Here is a 19,383-nt window from a genome sequence, read left to right as displayed (position 1 = left end):
GAATATAGAAATCCTGAAATACAGGACCTACAAATTGCCCTTCAGTACATAACTTGTGTAAATGTTCTTACTGGTTTTGGTATTATGAATTGATAAGTCAAGAAATATGTATGTATATTGTATTACTTGCTGACATGCTATTCAAATAAAACTAGTCATTTTTGTTTTAGGTTACATGAAGTAGTACCCTGATGAATGGACAAATCAGTGTCTAAAGCCAATGTTGTTATTATTATTAACAACATGTCTGTAGGTTTCTCATCTACTTTGCTTGCATATACAATGTAACTGTAAATAAATGTCAAGTACCACCTTTTATTATGTAAATTTATTGAGGAAATCTGCCTATTCTACTGAGTAGTTATATTACAAAAGATTCAAAAGAAAGCATTTCTGCTTGACACACAAAAAAAAAAAGAAATCAGAATAGGTCTTAATACATAAAATTTCAAAAAAGGCAAATTGTTTACAGTTTACACAGCCACATAAACAAAAGATGAACAAAATGGTACATGTATGGAGGAGGGTAATAATGTTACTGTGAATAACACATGCGGTGCAACTCTCTGGTCTTTTTTTATTCATCATATATTAAGTTCTTCTTTTGGTGTTTATTTCTTTTTGTCCTCATCTTTCTTGTTGTCGGGTTTAGAGCCTGTCTGGGAAGCCAGAGAGCCCATAGCGTTACGGATGGCCTCGTTGTTAGGGTCCACTCCAGGAAGGTTTTCCAGGACGCTCTGAAGAAACTCTGGATCCTGCATAACATCGTAGTCCTCTTCATCCTGGACAACGACAATTACATTGAAAAGGTTTACTATGCACATTTCAATCAGGTGAAGAAGACAAATGAGAACTAATAAAGACTGGTGCTTACCTTAGCCTTGCTGGAGCCCATGTCAGCTCCTGTGTCCATGTCCTCAGCACCAATCTCTGTAATACAAATGGAACAGAAATGTAGTTTGATTGGAAAAACAGGGTTTATGGACAATTGTCATTTTTAACCTGGACTTATGACGTCCAAAAAACATACGTGGACATTTTTAACTGCATCCAAGATCTAATTATTAGTATTGCATACGTGTGTGTTATCTTAAGTAACGAGCAATACCATGCTTGTACTCTCATGCTGCATTTAGTTTAAATAGAGAAATTAGTAAATATGGACCGTAAACTGCTCTTGCCAGCCGTTAAGTCATTAATCACAAGGATATGTGGGAATGTTTTCCAAGCTCCAAAGTCACCCTCTAATTTAATTTATTATGCCGGGTGGAGTGGAATAATAGATTGCATCAGAGTGCTAGAACAAACAAGCCATATATATATATATATATATATATATATATATATATATATATATATATATATATATATATATATATATATATATATATATATATAACATTTTTGTTGCAGCATCTCCAGGTAATCATTATCCACATTGGCAGTTAGATATATACACTTCTACAATCAATCATACCTTTTGTAATAAAAAGGCAGACGTACTCTACATTCTGGAGATGAACCATGGCTTATTTTAGATTCAGAAATACAAATAGTAAAAAACACCCAACCACAAAAAAACATTCTGCTTCTTCTAACATGCCGTGAACATGATTTTATATTGTTGATGTGATGCATACTGAAGCTCAGCTTGTATTACAGGTAATAAATTCAGAAAAGTCCAAATCCATGTTTAACCTGCTGCTTCTCCCTGCATGGACATCTGCAAAGCATAGGCAATTTGTTCATCCTCTGTCATGCGGCTGAAGTCTGGTAGAGCAGGTATGGCTGACTCCGTATGGGGCACAGTCATCTTCAACAGGGCATCATCAGACTCTGCAACAGAAAAAGAGAAAAAACAGTGTGAACTCATTCAAAATGGTATCCTCTACTGAAGGAAGATGGGCTTAGAAATTGGCATCTATGAATGCAAATCAAGTTGTTGGACATTTTTCTCACCATCTGCAGCAGGAGAGGCAGTACCAGCATCAGCAGCTGATACGACAGCGGCTCTGCGAGCTTCATCCTCCTGTCGTTGCCTCTGCTCCTCCATAGACACTCTCAGAGCCTAGAGAGAAGAGAGGAAGAAATCAGCAAGTAGCATAATGCCACACACATACACTGAAACATGTGGTATAGAAGGTAGTGGTGAAAAAAACAGCTATATGGATGAATAATCCAGAAGATTGTAGAGTCAAAAGGCAAGAGAAGTTGTAAGTTCAATGAACTACACAAACGATACACACCACAGTGACCTATTGGACCCACTTTGCCCCACTCTCTTACCAAGGCAAGCTCTGGGTCTGCACTGGGATCCACTCCAAACTCAAAGTCACCGGTACCCAGGCCCAACACTGCGCCTCCCTCTCCAGCCAGGATGGGTGAGGACAACAGGGCATCAGCCAGACTGGGGCCTGGAGGAACAGTGACCAGGTGGGAGCCTGCTCCCTCTTTACCATTCAGTGTGTTGATGAAGGCCGTCAGCTTCTCTGTGTTCATCTCCTGCAGGGGTGAGAAAGAGCTACGTGCTTACCCTCGTTCTAACAGCTTAGAGATACACAGAATAAAACATTAGTTAGTCAAGATGAGTTTAGAGCATTGATGGAAAAAATACCTCCTCTCCAAAGTTAATGATATCCACATTAACCTTTTCCTTCTTTAGACGCTTTGCCATTTTGACCAGCTACAAGAAAAAAATACTTCAGTGACACACACATATTTTATCAGAAGGCTGTAACAGGGGGCAACAAAAAACAACAGATTTAACAACACTGCCCATTACCAATGATAATGCAATGGTACAATTTAAGGAGAAAAAAAAGCATAAAATAGTAATGAGTGTTTAACTTCTTCAAAAGATATTGATGTTTTCTGTTGAATTTGTCAACTCCTTACATAATCGAGGGAGACTTTTGTTAGTTTACATGAATTGTGAAGTGTGTGAATAATTATGTGTTAATATCAGTTTGGTCTGTATGTAGCAGTGTTTAAAGTTCACTCTGTAAGAGGGTGATGAGCAGCATGCTTTTCCAAGATGTCTACCATCCCATCCAAAGACAATCTTAATTGTTTGATGTTGTTGAAAGTATCCTCCCAGGTTATCAATAACTAAATCACAAATACATAAACACTAATAACATGTAAAACACATTGACTTATGAACATGGCTCACTTCTTTTTCGTTGTCCTCCACTGGGCTGCCAACAAATGCAATTATGCGCATCTTGTGGTTTTTGCCCTGTCTGTGCTTCAGTGCCAACTATCGAGAGAAAAAAGAAACCGTATGAACTGAAGAAATCCTGAATTCCACTATACATATCTGGCTGTGTAATGCAAGTCCCAAACTCACATGTGCAACCCTGATGCCGATGCAGAAGCTGATGTTTCCACGAGGCTGCACAGCATGTAACTTGGACAGGATCCTGCCTGTGTCCGGAGTCAGTGTGGTCAGCACCTCACAGTTGCTGCACAGGGACACAACACTTGTCATTATATTACAAATATTTTAGATGTCAGTGCTCTCATTAAAACAGATTGGCTCTTACTTTGCCATGGTGACGAGGCCCACGTTGTTTTCGGGGTTGGTGCGAGTCTTGGAGTGACAAACAATAATAACTGCGTCCTGCTGAGCCTGCAGCCTGGTTGGCAGAAAGTCTCCATTGCGCATGTACTCACTATTGTCCACACTAAGAAAAATTAAGAATGTAAACTACGTAAATTGCACTGATTAGACAAATACTGGTATAGCCAATGTGGATCTACTCTGTAATATGTAAATGGCGTGGACACACACAATTAGGTTATTTATCAATTTGATGATCATAAATACTGCCAACAGCTTTCTAAAATGATTAATCCAGGGATGATTTGTATATTTTAGAGTCTTGGCCTGCTTGTTGGAAAAAAACTTGCACTATAACGTTGCTTTGGGAGAATGTCATTAGCATGTTTCACTTTTGTTCCCTGACATTTAACAAACATGATTAAATCAACACATTTCACATGACAAGTATTACTGTAGCCCCATTAAACCCAGTAACCTGATCTCACACCATGTAACGTTCGTGGAAACCAATGCAAGAGCTCCGCAGTGTGAAATAAACCTGACATTATAACCCACTGCCACAGAAGGTCGTTCATAGAAATACTACAGTGTTGTGTGTTTGTGATAGCTGTCTTTTGTGTGCTAGCTAATGCTAACGTGGGAAACAGAGACAGTTCAACTCGAAATCTGGATTCAACAGCCACGTTTTCGAAACGTAACCGAGCAGCACCACGTTGTCTCGCGCCAGTAACCACGTCGCGTGTTAAATGTCCATAACGTGACTACAAAGCTCTTTGTTAGCTCCCACTGGCTAACGTTAGCTCGGTTATGGAGTGACTCAGGGAATAGCTCGAGCATCTTAAACACCAAACAAAACAACGTAAAGCTGCTCAAATGTTTCAGCGCAACCACGGAGAACAAGACACATTTAGTTTATCAAATGTTAGCTCATTGTTAATAAAGTTACCCGTCTCCATTTGCAACTTTAAAACATAATTATCATTCCTTACCAGACCATGGTACTTTCAAGCACCATCTTGATGTCCGTGGTTCACAACGTCAGCGTGAGGGTTTATGGGTAATGGTGTTTGTTGTTGTTTTTTCTAAAAGAGAAACTCTGTATTACATACAATGTTATGATGATTAACTAGTTTAAAAAGTGGAATACTATAAGCTCCAAAAGTTTGCTCTAATGCTCAAATATAACAACTTATAATAACATTATCCTCTATTGTTCTTGCTCTGTGAACCAGTGGCACGCTCACTCTCAAAGGCCAGGGGGCAGAAGTGTAAAAGGGCGCCTACAGGACAGTGCATGCAACAACAGATATCAGTGAGAATAATAACTAACAAAAGACAGTGCATATGTTTATCACGTGTGCAAATACTGTTGGTGCCCTGTGATAGAAAAAAAAACTGCTTCCTTTGTAGGGCATTTTGTAATCACGCACGTGTCACATTAAGACATAGTATGCTACAAAAGTTCCCCTCTTGATTCATCTTCCGCTTGGGAAATAGTCCACAGTCCTCCATGATGAAAGCAGATCAAACAACCTGTCTCACAGATAACAGCTGGTTAGCCATCCTGAAACTGGGGCATCCAGGACAAGAAGCTGAAAGGTCAAAAGGTCACTCTCAACATCTCAGACCTAATAATTCCCCCTTCTGCAAAACAAGTGCTTTTGCTGATGCTTTACTTTTTTTTTCTTCTTCAAAAATAATATTTTTCTCATTAATTTGTAAGTTATTTGTTAGATGCATGTTGATTTGTTTGAATTATACAAAGAATCAATTTAATTAAGTGAAATGTACGGATTGGTTGTTGGATAAATGTTGTCTAAATTCACTTACTTCCCTTTGCAAAAAACACATAGTCCTTGGAACATGCAGATGCTGCAAAAACGTAAACTATTTGAACTAATAGGCCGACTAAAATATTGACTTTTTAAAATCTCAGATGGAGGATGTTTGCCACGTGTTGAGTAGCACCAAAAGGTATGTCAACCTTTTTTCAAACAACACAGCTCATCAAATGAGATGTCTAAGATCTCAAGTGTTGCTACAGTCACTTTGTAGTGGTTCAAATTTCTGTATTAGAAATATCTCGTGGGGTAAAAAGCTATGTCAACTTTTTGTCAAACAACACAGCTTTGTTGTTTGACAGCAGTTTGTAGTTCACACAGTAGTCATCTCTTAAATACTTCTGTTTGTCTTAATCACAGGACAATTTAGTTAATTGTCATAAGAAAGTGTTAGGTTGTAGTGGATTTTATATATATTTGCACATGTAGATAAGAGAAGTTTATGTTTTAAATTAATACATAAAGAAAGATATGATAATTAATTTGGGATATTATGAGGAATATTCTGGAGGAATGTATTATGAAACATAAGAGAGGATCACTGTTTTATTATTCTGTTTTAATGACAAATGTAATGATTAACTGTATGATGCATGAGAATGAATGAATGTTTTATTGTTTAGACAATAGTTAAAATGGATGCCGATTGAAACCTAATGTGTTGCTTTTATTCGGAAGGCAGGATAATAGGGTTTTATTGTGAAGGGGAACTTCCTGTCCTTGACCGGAAGAGTGAGCTTTGACCTCGCCTGTTTACTAATTGGCGTAGCGAGTAGAACTGCGGCATCCTTTGAACTGACCAATGGAACTAACCTTTAGGTGTGAATTCGTTTGCATGACCATACTAATAGCCGAGCATTTGTTCTGGAGACATGGTTCTACTGGTCTGGAGACTCGAGACAGCCCCGGTCTGTGGCTCCTTGGGAGCTGCACTCCGTCTGTGGAAAGTTCCTCCTTTCTGGCCCCACGATCGTGAACGCTGCATGAGTATTATCTTTGCCATTAAATATTGTTAAACTTTAACTCGAATCCTGAATTTCCTGCGGCCACGGGACCCGGAGCTTTGAACACGAATCTTACAAAAGCTTCTATATTAATTTTAATGTTTGAAGAACTGTTTGTCCCAGTTTCTCACAGATGGCACATCTGTTCAGATTCGAAACCGATCTCAACATGAGCAACAGGCTCTCCCCTTTGTCTACTCCCACGCTTGGCAATGACTTGGTGCTATTGGATCACTTCAGAGAATGTCATCAGAATGCACTCGGGCAGGGGGCACAGACCTCCTGACGCTGACATTTGCTCCAAACACCTGGCGCTCTGACAATAGCTCGTCTCCCCTGTGAGTGGACCGCAAGACGACCATCAAGAGATTCAACTTACTGGAGCACCAATCACCTGGATGAGAATCAATCATTCATCGGTATGACTAAGGTCCACAAACAATATATGGATGACATACACTTCACTTTAGGCAATGTGTTCAAATGGAGTATAACATCAAGGCAGGTTTTGGTGGAGTTTGGTCTGAAGTTGTCACATAGCGTAAGACATTAAATTAATCACGTATCAAAAAACACAAATCAAATGCATTATACTCTCTAGAGATGATTAAAATATCTTCAGTTACTAAAAAGATGGTCGTCCTTTTTGGAAACATGCATTATTATTATTATTATTATTATTATTATTATTATTATTCACAAACCCAGAGTAAAAGGTAGTTGGCTAACACATTAACAAATGGACCAAAACCAAGATTTAAAAAATATGTTTAATACTTTAAAATCAAACATGAGAACATCACCACCACATAACTGACACATGGCAGGAGGGACAGGCAGCACATATTGCATGAGAAGGCATTTCCGTGACTCCTATGTACATATACACATTTTATACACAGTAAAAATATAGTAATTGAAGCATTATAGGACAACCAGCAATGTTGGCTCGTCAGCGTTGAGAAACATTCATGTAGAAAAGGTTTGGGAGATTAACAACCCAGAATCATTGTGGAGCGAATATATCCATATCACAATCTGAACCTTCAAATATAAAAAGTGAAATTGTCAATAGTCCCCCTTCATAGGCAGTACACGCTATAAAGTTTCAGACATCCTTTTGTCAGTATACAGTAAACGTACAATCATCTAAAAGGTACATAATACAACCTTTATCATTCCAGCCTGCAACAATCGTAATAAATATACTTCTTAGAAATGAAATGTGGCAGTTTGTGGTTTGTGTATATATATATATATATATATATATATATATATTGCATTATTTCAAACATATTGTAGTGTCTGCACCGCCCTTTAAGCACCGTAGGATGTTTCTGTTGTGCCATGGCGTAGCACATGACTGCGAGAGAACTGGTCTGCATCCGGCAATTACATAGTACCACCCATCAAAAAAGAAAGTTACAACATAAAACCTCAAAATGTAGGTGTCACAGGAGAAAGAATTTCCTGGAGGTTTTTCTTTGGTGGCTGTTTGACTCTCAACCAACCTTTGAAAGTTTGAAATAATCCACTTATTACATTTCAGCATAGTATCAGAAACAATACATTTCAAGTACATCGTCCTAATTCCACAACTGTAGTGAATTTAAACTGAATTTCGCAGGAATGTGGAGTTAAATCTTGAAATGTCTCAGGCCAAAAAAAGTAAACAAATTCTTTGATAAAGAAACAATAAATTGATGTCAGATACAGCTTATCAGACAAGACACTATTTAGCAAAAACAAACAAACATCCAGTCTAAAAGTACATCCTTAAAACACAGGACAACCCAGTGTTATTACCATGTACAATGTATCCGTCCATGCAGGTATCAAGGAGTGTCTGACTTCATTTTCATGTCCACTGCACTGGATCCTGAACAATTACAGGAACTCCCCACTCTTTTCTTTGGTTCCACGACTGGTTTAGGAGACAAAAGACTCAGTCCTAAATCCTCAGCTGAACAGGAGTAGTTTTCCTTTCATCTATATTCACAACTCACATTTCCCCTCCTCTCCCTCTCTGCTGCATAGACCAAATGTGCCTACAAAACATAAATAGTAATACCTTAAATGAGATGATGTCCAAGATCTCGAGTGTTGCTACAGTCACTTTGTAGTGATTCAAATTTCTGTATTAGAACAATCTTGTGGGGTAAAAAGCTCTCTGCAGCTTGTTTATGCCCTAAACAACAAACACAAAAAACATTGTGAAAAAAGCACAATTGTTATACACAGCCGAGTAAACACTGAGAGACTCCATACAAAAAAAATACAAAAATTAGTTATACACATGGTTATTAATATTGGTCCAAGAGTGGCTGTGGGCGGGAGTCATTTCTGTAACCCGCAGAAATAATAATAATAATAATAATAATAATAAAAGAGATAGTCATCCTCACTGTCAGACATCGGGGGAGTTAACGGGATCAGCTGTGCTGATGAAACACAGCGACCGAGCACTCGTCATACACAGAACCAAAATAGATTGGAGTAGTGTTTGCATTAAAATCAGAAATTATTTTTACGCCCTGATCGTTGGTACAGACATACAAATGGCAGTTTGACAACTTCAGCTGTAGTGATAAGGCAGGTTTCTCTGTGTGACTACAACACTAACCTATAAAACATGTCAGTTATACATCACATGTTGGGGAAGGGACGAGCATGTAAAAAAAGGCACAGACATGACAGACGAATGACGGTAGCTGGAAATTATTAATATTCTACGAGTTCATTTCACAGCATCTACTGGCCAGCAATGCTGTCGACAGCTCTTCTCTCTAGTTATTTATAGCACATATGGTCACATCAGAGGGGGAGATTTTCAGGGTCGTACAAATGTGGTCTGCCACGTTAATAAGACACATTCTATATAAGAAAACATTGTAATGTACATTCAGCAGTGGTGATATCCAGTTGGATCTTTTGCAGCACCACTGTGGCTTCCAGCAGAATAACTTAAATCAAAAAATGAAACAAAATGGCCGTATAGGTGTGGTTGAACCCATTTCTCCACTGTTTCGGGATCCAAATTCAAACAAATACTGTACATCCACAATCAGTACATAGAAATGCATACATGATTGCAGAGTCAACAGCAGTAAGTGTCGATTTGAACAAGGACTGTTGATAGTTTAGAGTGCCACTGCTTACGTGTAACAAGGGGGAAATGGAAGTGTGGTGATGGGAACATTTCAGTGTAAATCACGGAAATGTGAACCCACTTCGACTCCGCATGAACACAGAGGCAAATATTCACTCCTACAAATGCAGGCCACGCCCTTTTTGTGCCCAGAAATGGGCGTGTTCCTGCTGAAATGCTGTCTGTGTCGTCTCACAATCGCTTCATGCTGCGAAGAGTGGACACAATGACCGTCTCTTTATGGATAACTTGACTGCCTTCATCATCCACTGGGCTTGTAACAATATACAACTAATTATTGTGTCTGTTATGTAATTGAAGCATCCTTCATTTTGTCAACGAGAAGTAAAATGTTTTTTAGAGATTAGAGAAGAGCTGCAAATTCAGGGTCATTAGCCTTTTGTGTCCAGGTGTATAGAAACAGTTGATGTCAATGGCTGGGAAAGCAAAAGCCTTCCACATATTGTCTTCTTCGTGATCTTCCCCATGACTATTTTCTTCATCGTCACAACCTCCATTGCACCTCGCTGCTTCATTCAGCGATGCTTGTATGTACTGTATGGGTGTATGTACCAACAGAGGTGCAACGGAGGGTCCGTGTTGGATGGGCGACTTTCACTCTTTATCCTCTCTTCCACCCAGAAACGGGGTCTTCAAATACTGTTTGTTTACTGTGAAGATGAAACTAAGGTCAATGCCAAGAAATGTACAACGAATACTTCCTGGTTTAAAATAAGGTCATAAATAATCTGCATTATCGGATCTAGGATTTCAACGTTTAGACTTACAAAACAGATGTTTGTCTCAGGGATGATGTCTGACAGTGAAATGACATCTTCGTTGTTGCCCGAGTTATCGACAGCCCCTTCTGCCTCCAAACTGGAACAGAGAAAATGGAATTCATGGAGAACTAACACAGGCAAGAAGAAAAGAAATACCATTTTTCAGTCTGATGTGGCTGTAATTTTATGACCCATCATTGCCTTCTGTACCTGTGATGGTCAAGCTCTGTGTTTGCTGATTTGTGTACCTCCACCCCTACAGACCTACGGGGAAAGGTCATGGCACAGACAATTAAAAGAAAGTGTGAAAGTAAGGTGGAAGAATAAAGTCATACATTATAAACTTGGTGAGGCTTTACCGTAGGGGAGGAGAGGTAGAGGCGACTCCTGTGCTGCCAAGTGACGAGGTAGACAGGTTGGCCTCATAGTCCGAAGGGTTTTCCCCCAGTGGAGGGGTCCTCGGAACAAGATCTGGTCTGCCCAACTGCACACCTGAGAAGAAAGTACCATTAAGAAACCAAATGTCAAAAGCAGTATCTCCAATCGGCGCACAGCTATGAGAACAACAGATCGACTTGTTCTTCTCAGTTCTCACCACTGTCTGCTTCTGAATCTGTGCTTTTAAAGTGGCTGTGGTAGACTAGTCTGCAGTCAACAGCTGACTGTCCTGTTGAGTGGGAGAGCTGGGTGGGAGCTCCCAGTGTGGGGGCCCTCCTAAGACCTCCCTGACCTCCACCACGACTCTTCTTAGATGGAGATGGTTTTACTGCAGAAGATGGACGACATGAAAGTGGAAATGATCAACATGGGCACCTCGAGTTTTCACCCCATGCTGTTAATGAATGCACCAGGCGATTAACACAAGTGCATTTAAAAATACACACAGATGCATACTTACATGGAATTTTCTTGAACACTGTGTTGCACATGAATTGCTGAAAACGATCTGCATAGAAGCCGGGTCTGTGAACTGAAACAGTGTCCTAAAGTGGTAAAACAGAGACAGCCATGAGATACTCAAGTCTAAAAGCAATCAAAGCTGTCCAACAAACGCTCTCGACTGTCCTGGTCCATTACATTTAATTCTTCAAGTAAACTAGCAACTATAGGGAAATTGTTTACTTTCTTGAGGCCTAAGGTAAACGTCATTACAGGGTCTTGTCGTCAGTCATTTTCCAAGATTGTAGCCAATTATTTTTCTGTCAATAAAACAGAATCAATTTAGTGACGAACTGTTCCAGTTCTGCATTGTTTATGATGAATGATATATAGTACTTTTTACTAATCTGCTCAACACTTTTGATTAGCTTAATAGAACATTAAGCTTAATAGGCGCTTACCCCATCATGGACCAAGGCTTTCCAGGAGTGCTCCAACTTCTTAATAAACCTAAATAATAAGACAAGATTAAACTAATAACTGGAAGTTACAGAAATGGGTGCTGTAGGTGGGAAGCTTGTTCAGGAATTAGGAACAAATGTTAAAACAAGGAACTGATTTGGCTGCTCTGAACAAACCTGTAGGACTGGAGAATGTCGATGATGCCAATGTAGATCAGCAGCCTCTCTCCTTTAGTATTACGAGATGGAATACCGCCCATGCTGAAAGGAGAAGGCCAGAGAAACAATAGCGGCTCATTAAATTGTTACGTTCGAGTCACAAACGACAATACATGACAGAGACACTAGTAAAAATTCAGCTAAGTATTAGGACTCACTGATCTTCTGAATCCAAGGCTCCCTTCCCTCGAGCCTCCCCCTGAATGGACTCCATGGCTGTACAGTACAGACTTTTCTGAGTTTGTGGCCGGCGATGATCTGGGGTCACTGGTCCCTCCGACCCCCCACTGTCACCCGAGTTTCCCCCGCTACGTTCCCGCTCTCGACTGGCCTGGTCCATGTTGTGGATGCCCATCAACAGACTGTAATCCATGATCTTGAAACTCTGCAAGAGCTACATAAAACATAGAAATACAATAAATGGAGCATTCACACAGTTTCATAGACAAAACCACAGACTCTGTTAAACAGCAACAGATAATTGGAGTTGAAAGAGGGCTTTGAAGTTACAATTGTAGAGAAACTGCAAAATGAATGACCTATTTCTTAATTTTTGACAAAAACATACAATTAAAAACTTTGCTGCATTTATCTGTAAGTAGTCAACAAAATTAGGGTGAGATACAAACAAGAAAAACCAACAGCAAAGTAGACAGCAAGAGGCAACTCGCACAGTTGTAGACAAGGACAATTGAAATCTACAGAGTGGACACGGAAATTGAGATAACAGAGAAGATTATAAATGAGAAGTCATTTTATACCACTGTAGCGTTAAATTTAAGTGGGCTGGAGACGCAAAGTAACCACAAAGACAGATTAGCCTTTAATGGAAAGAGATATTTTGAAATAATGCAACCTCTGCTACATAAGTTGTTTGGCTTTCCAAAATGCATTAAATCCAGGTTATACACAGCATTAGATGTCAGTTTCATTAGTCTGTGTGGGTTTTTTCTTTTTCTTTTCATCTGTTGATAACCAACAGGATAAAACATATCCACTATGCAACTGGATCTAAAATGTCTTTGTTTTGTGAGTTGATAATGAAATCCTTGGTGTTGGGAAAGTCAGATTCTAAGCATCCATTTGACAAAATAAAGCAGTATTTTTTATGTGAAGGCACAATGAGTATTCTGTTGGTGTACAATCTGAGCTTTTTTCCTTTAGGAATTTACCCTTACGCATATTGTAACAATGCACACAAATGTGTCCTGTAATCCCATGTGGGCTGAGAGGCTTATAATGAAAACCACGTCAATGAGAAGCAAGTGTCTCCGTGACTCACCAAACAGTCCCTCTGAATAGTCTTGCACAGGGCATTGTAGTTGTCTCCTTCCAGCAGCAGACTGTCAGGTAAGTCCTGGATGAAGTCCAGGTCTTTGTGAATGGGAACGGCCTTTTCTCTCTCCTTAGGGGAAGCTCGTCTCTTATAGGTGGAGCCTTTGAGGTCGTACTTGAGGTGCATGGGGATGATCCGAGGCAGAAGATTGTTCATCACTACAATACGGATATTCTTGCCCCCTGCCTGAACGCAATACAGTCCGTAGAACTTGGGCAGCAGGGTGCGCTTGTTTTGGTTTATGTTCTGGAAGGGAGGAGGAAAAGGGACACAGATATACGACACACTTTAATTAAAAATAAATTAGCAGTATAGTTGATGCAATCCAATTCACTCATATTAATGCCTACTGAGCGCATTTCTTTATATGCATAACGGCTCACCATGAAGTATCCAGGTAGAAGTTTCTGGAGGAACTCTGCCTCTTTGTGTTGAACAGTCTTGATGATGAACTCGTCATCACTGGAGACATAGAAGAGGGATCCGCTGGCTCCGGGGTTAGACAACTCGATCAGTGACTCGTTACACAGAGAATACTTCAAGGAGAAGCGGAGTCTGCATTAGTATCCAATTGAAACAAAGCAGATATGTTGGCATATCCAGAGCTCTCATTTAACTGAACCAGTGGTTCTTAATGGGGGTTGTGTTTTTTAATGACTGCTTAAAATACTTTTATTGGTACCACCTATAGGTCACTTCATATGACCCACAAGCGACAGCAACTCGATTGCTTAAGATACTTTGTTGGCATAGTTAGACAGAGAAATGGAGTGATTTCTAATCAGTGGGAATGTAAAATCCAAAAGTGCTGATACCACAAAACAGCCAGCTTTTAAAAAATAAAGAGGAAAATCCCAAAACAGGAAAAATATATTTGGATAAAGGCTGTACTCAGACCTGTGATGTCAGTGATCTCTCAGTGTCAAGAATTTGTGGTCATGTTTTGGCAAATAAACATCCTTAACCTTCTAAGCTGCTGGGGCACTCGCAAACAAGACACAAATTATCGCAGGTAGAGCGGTGTGAAGAATAACTGATATGGCTTTGAAAAATCAATACAGGAGTATACTAGTTAAGTGTATTGTTTCTGTATCACAGTATGAAGATACATATTGAATTGTCATGAGAGGAAGATGCACCCGCCTAATTGCAGTCATTATTGGATTGGCAAAACTGGGAGGCTCCCAATTTAGGGGACACGTGAAGTGGGGCAGAGGTTTAAACCTCTGACCTAAACCATTCTACAAGAGAAAGACTGGAACAGTGATTAAAGGCATAAAAATAAAAAAAAACATAGTAAACATGGCAGTGTGTGTTTGGTGTAAGTACTGACCAGGTAGTCATCTGGCCGAATGCCAAAGAGTTCTCTGAAGTAACGAAAGGCAATAGGAGCATAGGTCTTAAAGCGAAAGTCACTGTAGTGGTGAGCAGGAGTGAGGTTACTGCCTTCACTGAAAACATACGAAAGAGAGCCAAAGGCAATAAAATTACATGAAATAAAAATAAAAAATACTATGAATTTGTGTGTTTTTTTAAACTACAACTTTAGTTATCAACCTGGGGAAGAAGATGCTTTCAACCACCACGAAATCCTGCATGAGAACATCCCTCTCCGCCTTTTGGCTTAAGCTGCCAACTGTGTGAGTGATGCCCAACTGGATGGCACCTTTGAGGGCAGATGAGGTGGTCTAGAGGGGTCAGAGAGGAAAAGACGGAAAGCATTATCAGTCATCGAGACTGGAAAAGCATTAATGTCAATGACCTGAAGGCATATTTTACTGAATATTGGCAGATAACATTGGTCAATAAACTTTATTTGACACTTAACATTAAACTGCGTAATTAATCCACCTCGGAAGGATCTGTACAGATAATTACTTTTCGCATCTGCTGCTTAGAGCTGTGGGTGTCCAAAATAAAACACTGGAGTCACCGACCCCCACCCTGTTCTAACCTTTTTGTAGGTGGTCTCTCCTGTGGTGGTCTCAACCCCCCGGTGTCCGATCGTCTTCTTCATACTCTGAGTTGTGCCTGAAGAGCCAGGCATCTGAGGAGAGGGGGACAGAGAGAACATTTCTTATTATGGTCTGGCATGTTTGTAAACATCTTCATATGACAACCTATCCTGAGTAGTTGCTAAACTCTCAACATTTGTGGAGGGAAAAGGTCGCAAAAGCAATGTCAGTTGGTCTGGCTCCATACATGTGTGACTGATACCTTTATGTCTAATGCAAGTAGATCATTTGTCTTTTATTGATAAACATTCTGACATCCTTACCTCTGAAGGGGCCATTTTCCGGATGCCACTGGTCCCTTAAGACAGAAAAACAAGGTAAAGTGGGATTTACAATGTGAGAAAAACACTGAATCTTGAGAATCTGAAAGCACTAAAGCCTTAAGGAACCGGTGGTTCTCTTGTTCAGACTTGTCGGCCTAAATGTCAACCCATGTGGTCAGTGTAAATTTGATGTTTGCAATTATTTAAAAAGACTTTGCATTAACAGCTATTAACATGGAAGAATTTGTTAATGACCATTTAAGAAACCCTCTGCTGGTTAATAGTTTCAGTACTGGCTGATGACTATGAGGCCAAAGATGAGCCACAACCTAAATATGGCCACAGTAACCTGCCAAACTGCTGCCCTCGATACACCAGCTCGATGTGAACTGAAACTACTTCTCCCCTGAGCTGGCTGCTCCAGATTCATCTGCTCCCTGAAGATGTGTCTCTTCAGTCACAACCTCCTTCCACAAAACTACAATGTTTAGCTCTTTTTGAAACAGCCTACTTTGCATCTTACAATAACTTTGCATTAATCATTTTGATTAACTACAAGATGGTAACATTAAGACAAACATGAGACGTAACAAATATTGTTGTAAAATGAAGCCATTCAGGAAACTAATCTGCGTAACAGTAGTGTTTTATAGGTACGGTAAACACATTAAGGAAAGTCATAACCAAGCAAAGACCTCTGGGTGTGTGGAAAATTGACTGGCTTGATAACCAAAGATAAGAAGTGAAATTGTAATGACCCAGACTCTATCCTCCTGGGTAAGCATGATAACAACCACAGCACACAGTAGCATTGTAAGAAAGGCACACAGTTGAAATAAAAAAGAAATACTCAACATGATTTCCCTTAAATAAACTCGTTGTTTAAACTCACCCACTCTGCAAGCACCTCTAGCCTGTAACCAATGGCAACACTTACTTCAATGCTGCAGTGCCATAGGTGAATATACACAAAAAGGATGTTGGGAAGATTGTACATCTGTAGTAACAATCCTGTGTGTGGAAATGAAGCTGCGCCCAGCCAATTAATTCCAGAATATGCACAATAGCTGACACTTCAATCCCAAAAAGCCGGGAGTGTTAATAATAAGGCAGACTCACTGAATGCCATGCATCTCTTCTCAGTTAACAGGGACACACAGCAATCCACCGGGAAACAATGAGCATCATTTTGTTCACATTCCCTCTCTTATTATGTGAAACGACACACTATATCATCACTACTCATGCAGTTTCTGCTCACTCACGCACATCCATGCGAGTACCTCGTTGAAATACTCTCCTCCAGAACTGAGTCCGAATATCTGTGGAGTAGGAAACGGTCAGCCTAAATGGCTTAACTTAGTAAATAAACAATACTGAACACATATATTGACTGTGTACAGGTATGAGAAATGCGTTTCATGTAGAGGTGAAATGATCAATTAATAAAAAATGTAAAAAAGTGCAGAAAATATTTTGACAATAGACCATTTATTTTTGTCAATTGTCCAATAAAACAATGTTCTGGTCTAGCTTCATAAATCTGAGAATTAATATCTTTGGGGTATGGAGTGATGGTCCAAAATTATGCCTTGGGCTCTGGAAATTTGTAATGGGGAGGCTATCTTTTTACTCTTTTCTGCCATATTAAAGACAAATCAGTTCACTGATTGATAAAGGAAATAATTAGCAGATTAATTGATAATGAGAATAATCATCAACCGCATTACTCATTTCATCACTTTGAAAAAAAACCTGTCATGAGCCAACATATAACGAGATAACATAGCGTGTGCATCAGATTCAGGGTAGGAATTATCCAACTCAACTACTTAAGAATTACTTTAACTTGTCAGCCTTACAACAATAGGCAAACCATCTGTTCCTCTCTGTTTACTAAACAACTCCCTGCCAACCCCATGCACTTATAGCCTGCAGCCTACACAAGGCAATAATATGGGATATGCACACTCTCCGAACATCATTTTCTGCCTACGAAGACTCCATAAATATACTGGTTCTAGCCCCGATGAGAAAACAAGCCCAATACGGGATACCACAGTATGTTACTGTCACTCAACTGTCTGTGCGTGTGTCTGTATTTGATAGATCACTGTATCTTGTATATTTGTACACTCTCTGCCATGTGAGAGCCACTCTGAAGTCACTATTTATATTCACTGATTCAGACTATCTTGTTACCAATGGCAGAGCAACTCCTCTGCAAACAGATAAGCTAATAACTGGCAAACGACTAAATGGAATAGTGAGATGCAACCTCATGCACCATTATGTGTCCTGTCAAGAATATAGAACAACTCTGAACAGCCCACCACCCGTCTGTGTGGGCACTGAAAACTGAGAGACCAGTTCATGAGCGACTCACCATACAGAGATCTAAAATTAGAGATCCCAGACTAACCTTTCATCAGCTGAACAGGGACAGCAGAGTGGTTTAAGCCTGTATATTACTAACTAAATAGATGAGGCTGACAAGTCTGTGTAATTGGTTTAAAGAATGGAGAGAAAAATCCCAAAGACCAATATTTGCTTTGATAATCAAGTCACCTGTGAAACTTTGTAAAGTAAACTAACTGACATGGTGCTCGTGTTGGAGCTACACAATGGAAAAAGGATGTGTCTGATCGCTTTACCACAAAGCTGTAGACACAGAGAGAGAGAGAGAGCGAGAGAGAGAGAAGGGTTCAACAGGCAGGGTGACGTTAGTGTCCCATGGATGTAAGGACCCGTATCAAACAGCAGCCACTTAGTGCCTAAGACACGAAACAATAGATAACAATAGATATCTATCACAGCTCACATCCTCCTCCTGCTAACTCCCTAGCATACAAACAACAACGAAATTGCCGGCTTGCCAACGTGGTCCAGGGAGTATTTCTTCACACGTTATTCCTCCCAATTATAATGTGTGTATTGGTTCAGATAGCGAACTGAAGCTCAATGAAACCAGCCCGGGTCCGTCAACCAGGCAGCTGAACAAGTTATCCGTCGTCTGATTCATTTGTGAGGTGGGATGCCTCGATGCTAATTAGCTAACTGGCTAACCGGGGACGTGGGAAAGCCAACGGTCGCCGAGCCGTTGTCATCGCGACAGGACGTCAGGTAGTTCTGTTTTCACGTCCGATTTGAGACAGCAAAGCTGGAAGAGTCGTGAACTAGATACCTGTCGGGGCTGCCGATCCACAGTCTGCTGTTCCAGCAGTCGCCATTACGATTTGACTCATTACAGACCGACAGTTGAGTCCTGACGCTGGTGCCGCAGTAGCGGCACAGTGCCCCCAGTGGACGGAAGTGGAACAGTTTCAGTTGTATCGTCACTTTACACATACTCGTTTATTTACACCTTTTAAGTGTAGAATAACAGGCATAAAATAGGCGACCTTTTTTCAGTAGTTTTGACTATATAATATACAATGTGATATGTTTGACTTATTTGATGAATATTCTCACCAAATAAACTGGATTATGATTTCAAATGTGTTCTTCTGTGTGTTACGCTGCAGTTGTTTGCATAATGGTACACATTATGTTTGTATCTTTATATGTTTAGTCTGTCTTTGCATATCATTGTCCTTTTTGTTGTTGCTAAATTGAATCAATGTCATCTGTATGTTGTTCATCAAACCAAATAACTTGTTATAGTGTATTGATATTTAATGTCACTAGGCAGATGTTAATAACAAAATCATTTTCTTTGCAATGTTAAGAATACAATATTAAAATATATAGTATGAATAACAAAATGTACATATAAACGAAAAAATAAGCTAAATCATAGCTTTTTTGTGGACATTTGTCCAAGTGATATTTTTGACATATTTCAAATTTCCTCCTAAAATATGCCCTTTC

The 19,383-nt window shown here is 39.7% G+C and overlaps 2 protein-coding genes across 5 annotated transcripts; both read right to left on the bottom strand.

Moving 5' to 3' along the window:
* Positions 1 to 309: 309 nt before the first annotated feature.
* Positions 310 to 4,840, bottom strand: LOC117745673 (26S proteasome non-ATPase regulatory subunit 4-like). 2 transcript variants are annotated; one of them, XM_034554157.1, is made up of 10 exons: positions 4,555 to 4,838; positions 3,546 to 3,686; positions 3,350 to 3,464; positions 3,173 to 3,259; positions 2,615 to 2,683; positions 2,287 to 2,502; positions 1,960 to 2,068; positions 1,699 to 1,836; positions 875 to 930; positions 310 to 782 (listed from the first exon to the last, which is right to left on the bottom strand). In XM_034554157.1, the coding sequence occupies exons 1-10, from the start codon at positions 4,578 to 4,580 to the stop codon at positions 612 to 614; spliced, it is 1,128 nt and encodes a 375-aa protein (XP_034410048.1). In that variant the 5' UTR covers positions 4,581 to 4,838; the 3' UTR covers positions 310 to 611. The 2 variants fall into 2 exon arrangements, with proteins under 2 accessions (XP_034410048.1, XP_034410049.1); XM_034554158.1 differs by lacking the exon at positions 2,615 to 2,683 and having other exon boundaries at positions 4,555 to 4,840.
* Positions 4,841 to 7,161: 2,321 nt separating this feature from the next.
* Positions 7,162 to 18,818, bottom strand: LOC117745114 (phosphatidylinositol 4-phosphate 5-kinase type-1 alpha-like). Of its 3 annotated transcripts, none has more exons than XR_004611208.1 (17): positions 18,698 to 18,818; positions 15,514 to 15,548; positions 15,190 to 15,282; positions 14,793 to 14,923; positions 14,569 to 14,686; positions 13,619 to 13,771; positions 13,182 to 13,481; positions 12,058 to 12,293; positions 11,858 to 11,941; positions 11,681 to 11,729; positions 11,239 to 11,323; positions 10,936 to 11,106; positions 10,700 to 10,832; positions 10,551 to 10,604; positions 10,347 to 10,437; positions 8,482 to 10,229; positions 7,162 to 8,334 (listed from the first exon to the last, which is right to left on the bottom strand). XR_004611208.1 is itself a non-coding variant. In XM_034553190.1 (16 exons), exons 1-16 carry the CDS (start codon positions 18,756 to 18,758, stop codon positions 10,227 to 10,229), a joined length of 1,797 nt encoding a protein of 598 aa, XP_034409081.1. In that variant the 5' UTR covers positions 18,759 to 18,818; the 3' UTR covers positions 7,162 to 10,226. The 3 variants fall into 3 exon arrangements, 1 of the variants encoding a protein (XP_034409081.1); XR_004611207.1 differs by having other exon boundaries at positions 7,162 to 8,598; positions 10,132 to 10,229; XM_034553190.1 differs by having other exon boundaries at positions 7,162 to 10,229.
* Positions 18,819 to 19,383: the final 565 nt, after the last annotated feature.

This window comes from Cyclopterus lumpus, chromosome 16 (genome assembly GCF_009769545.1).
Source record: "Cyclopterus lumpus isolate fCycLum1 chromosome 16, fCycLum1.pri, whole genome shotgun sequence".
In the NCBI taxonomy this organism is placed as follows: Eukaryota; Metazoa; Chordata; class Actinopteri; order Perciformes; family Cyclopteridae; genus Cyclopterus; species Cyclopterus lumpus.
The sequence above is the reverse complement of the archived record's forward strand: the minus strand, read 5'-3'. Positions and strand labels throughout refer to the sequence as shown.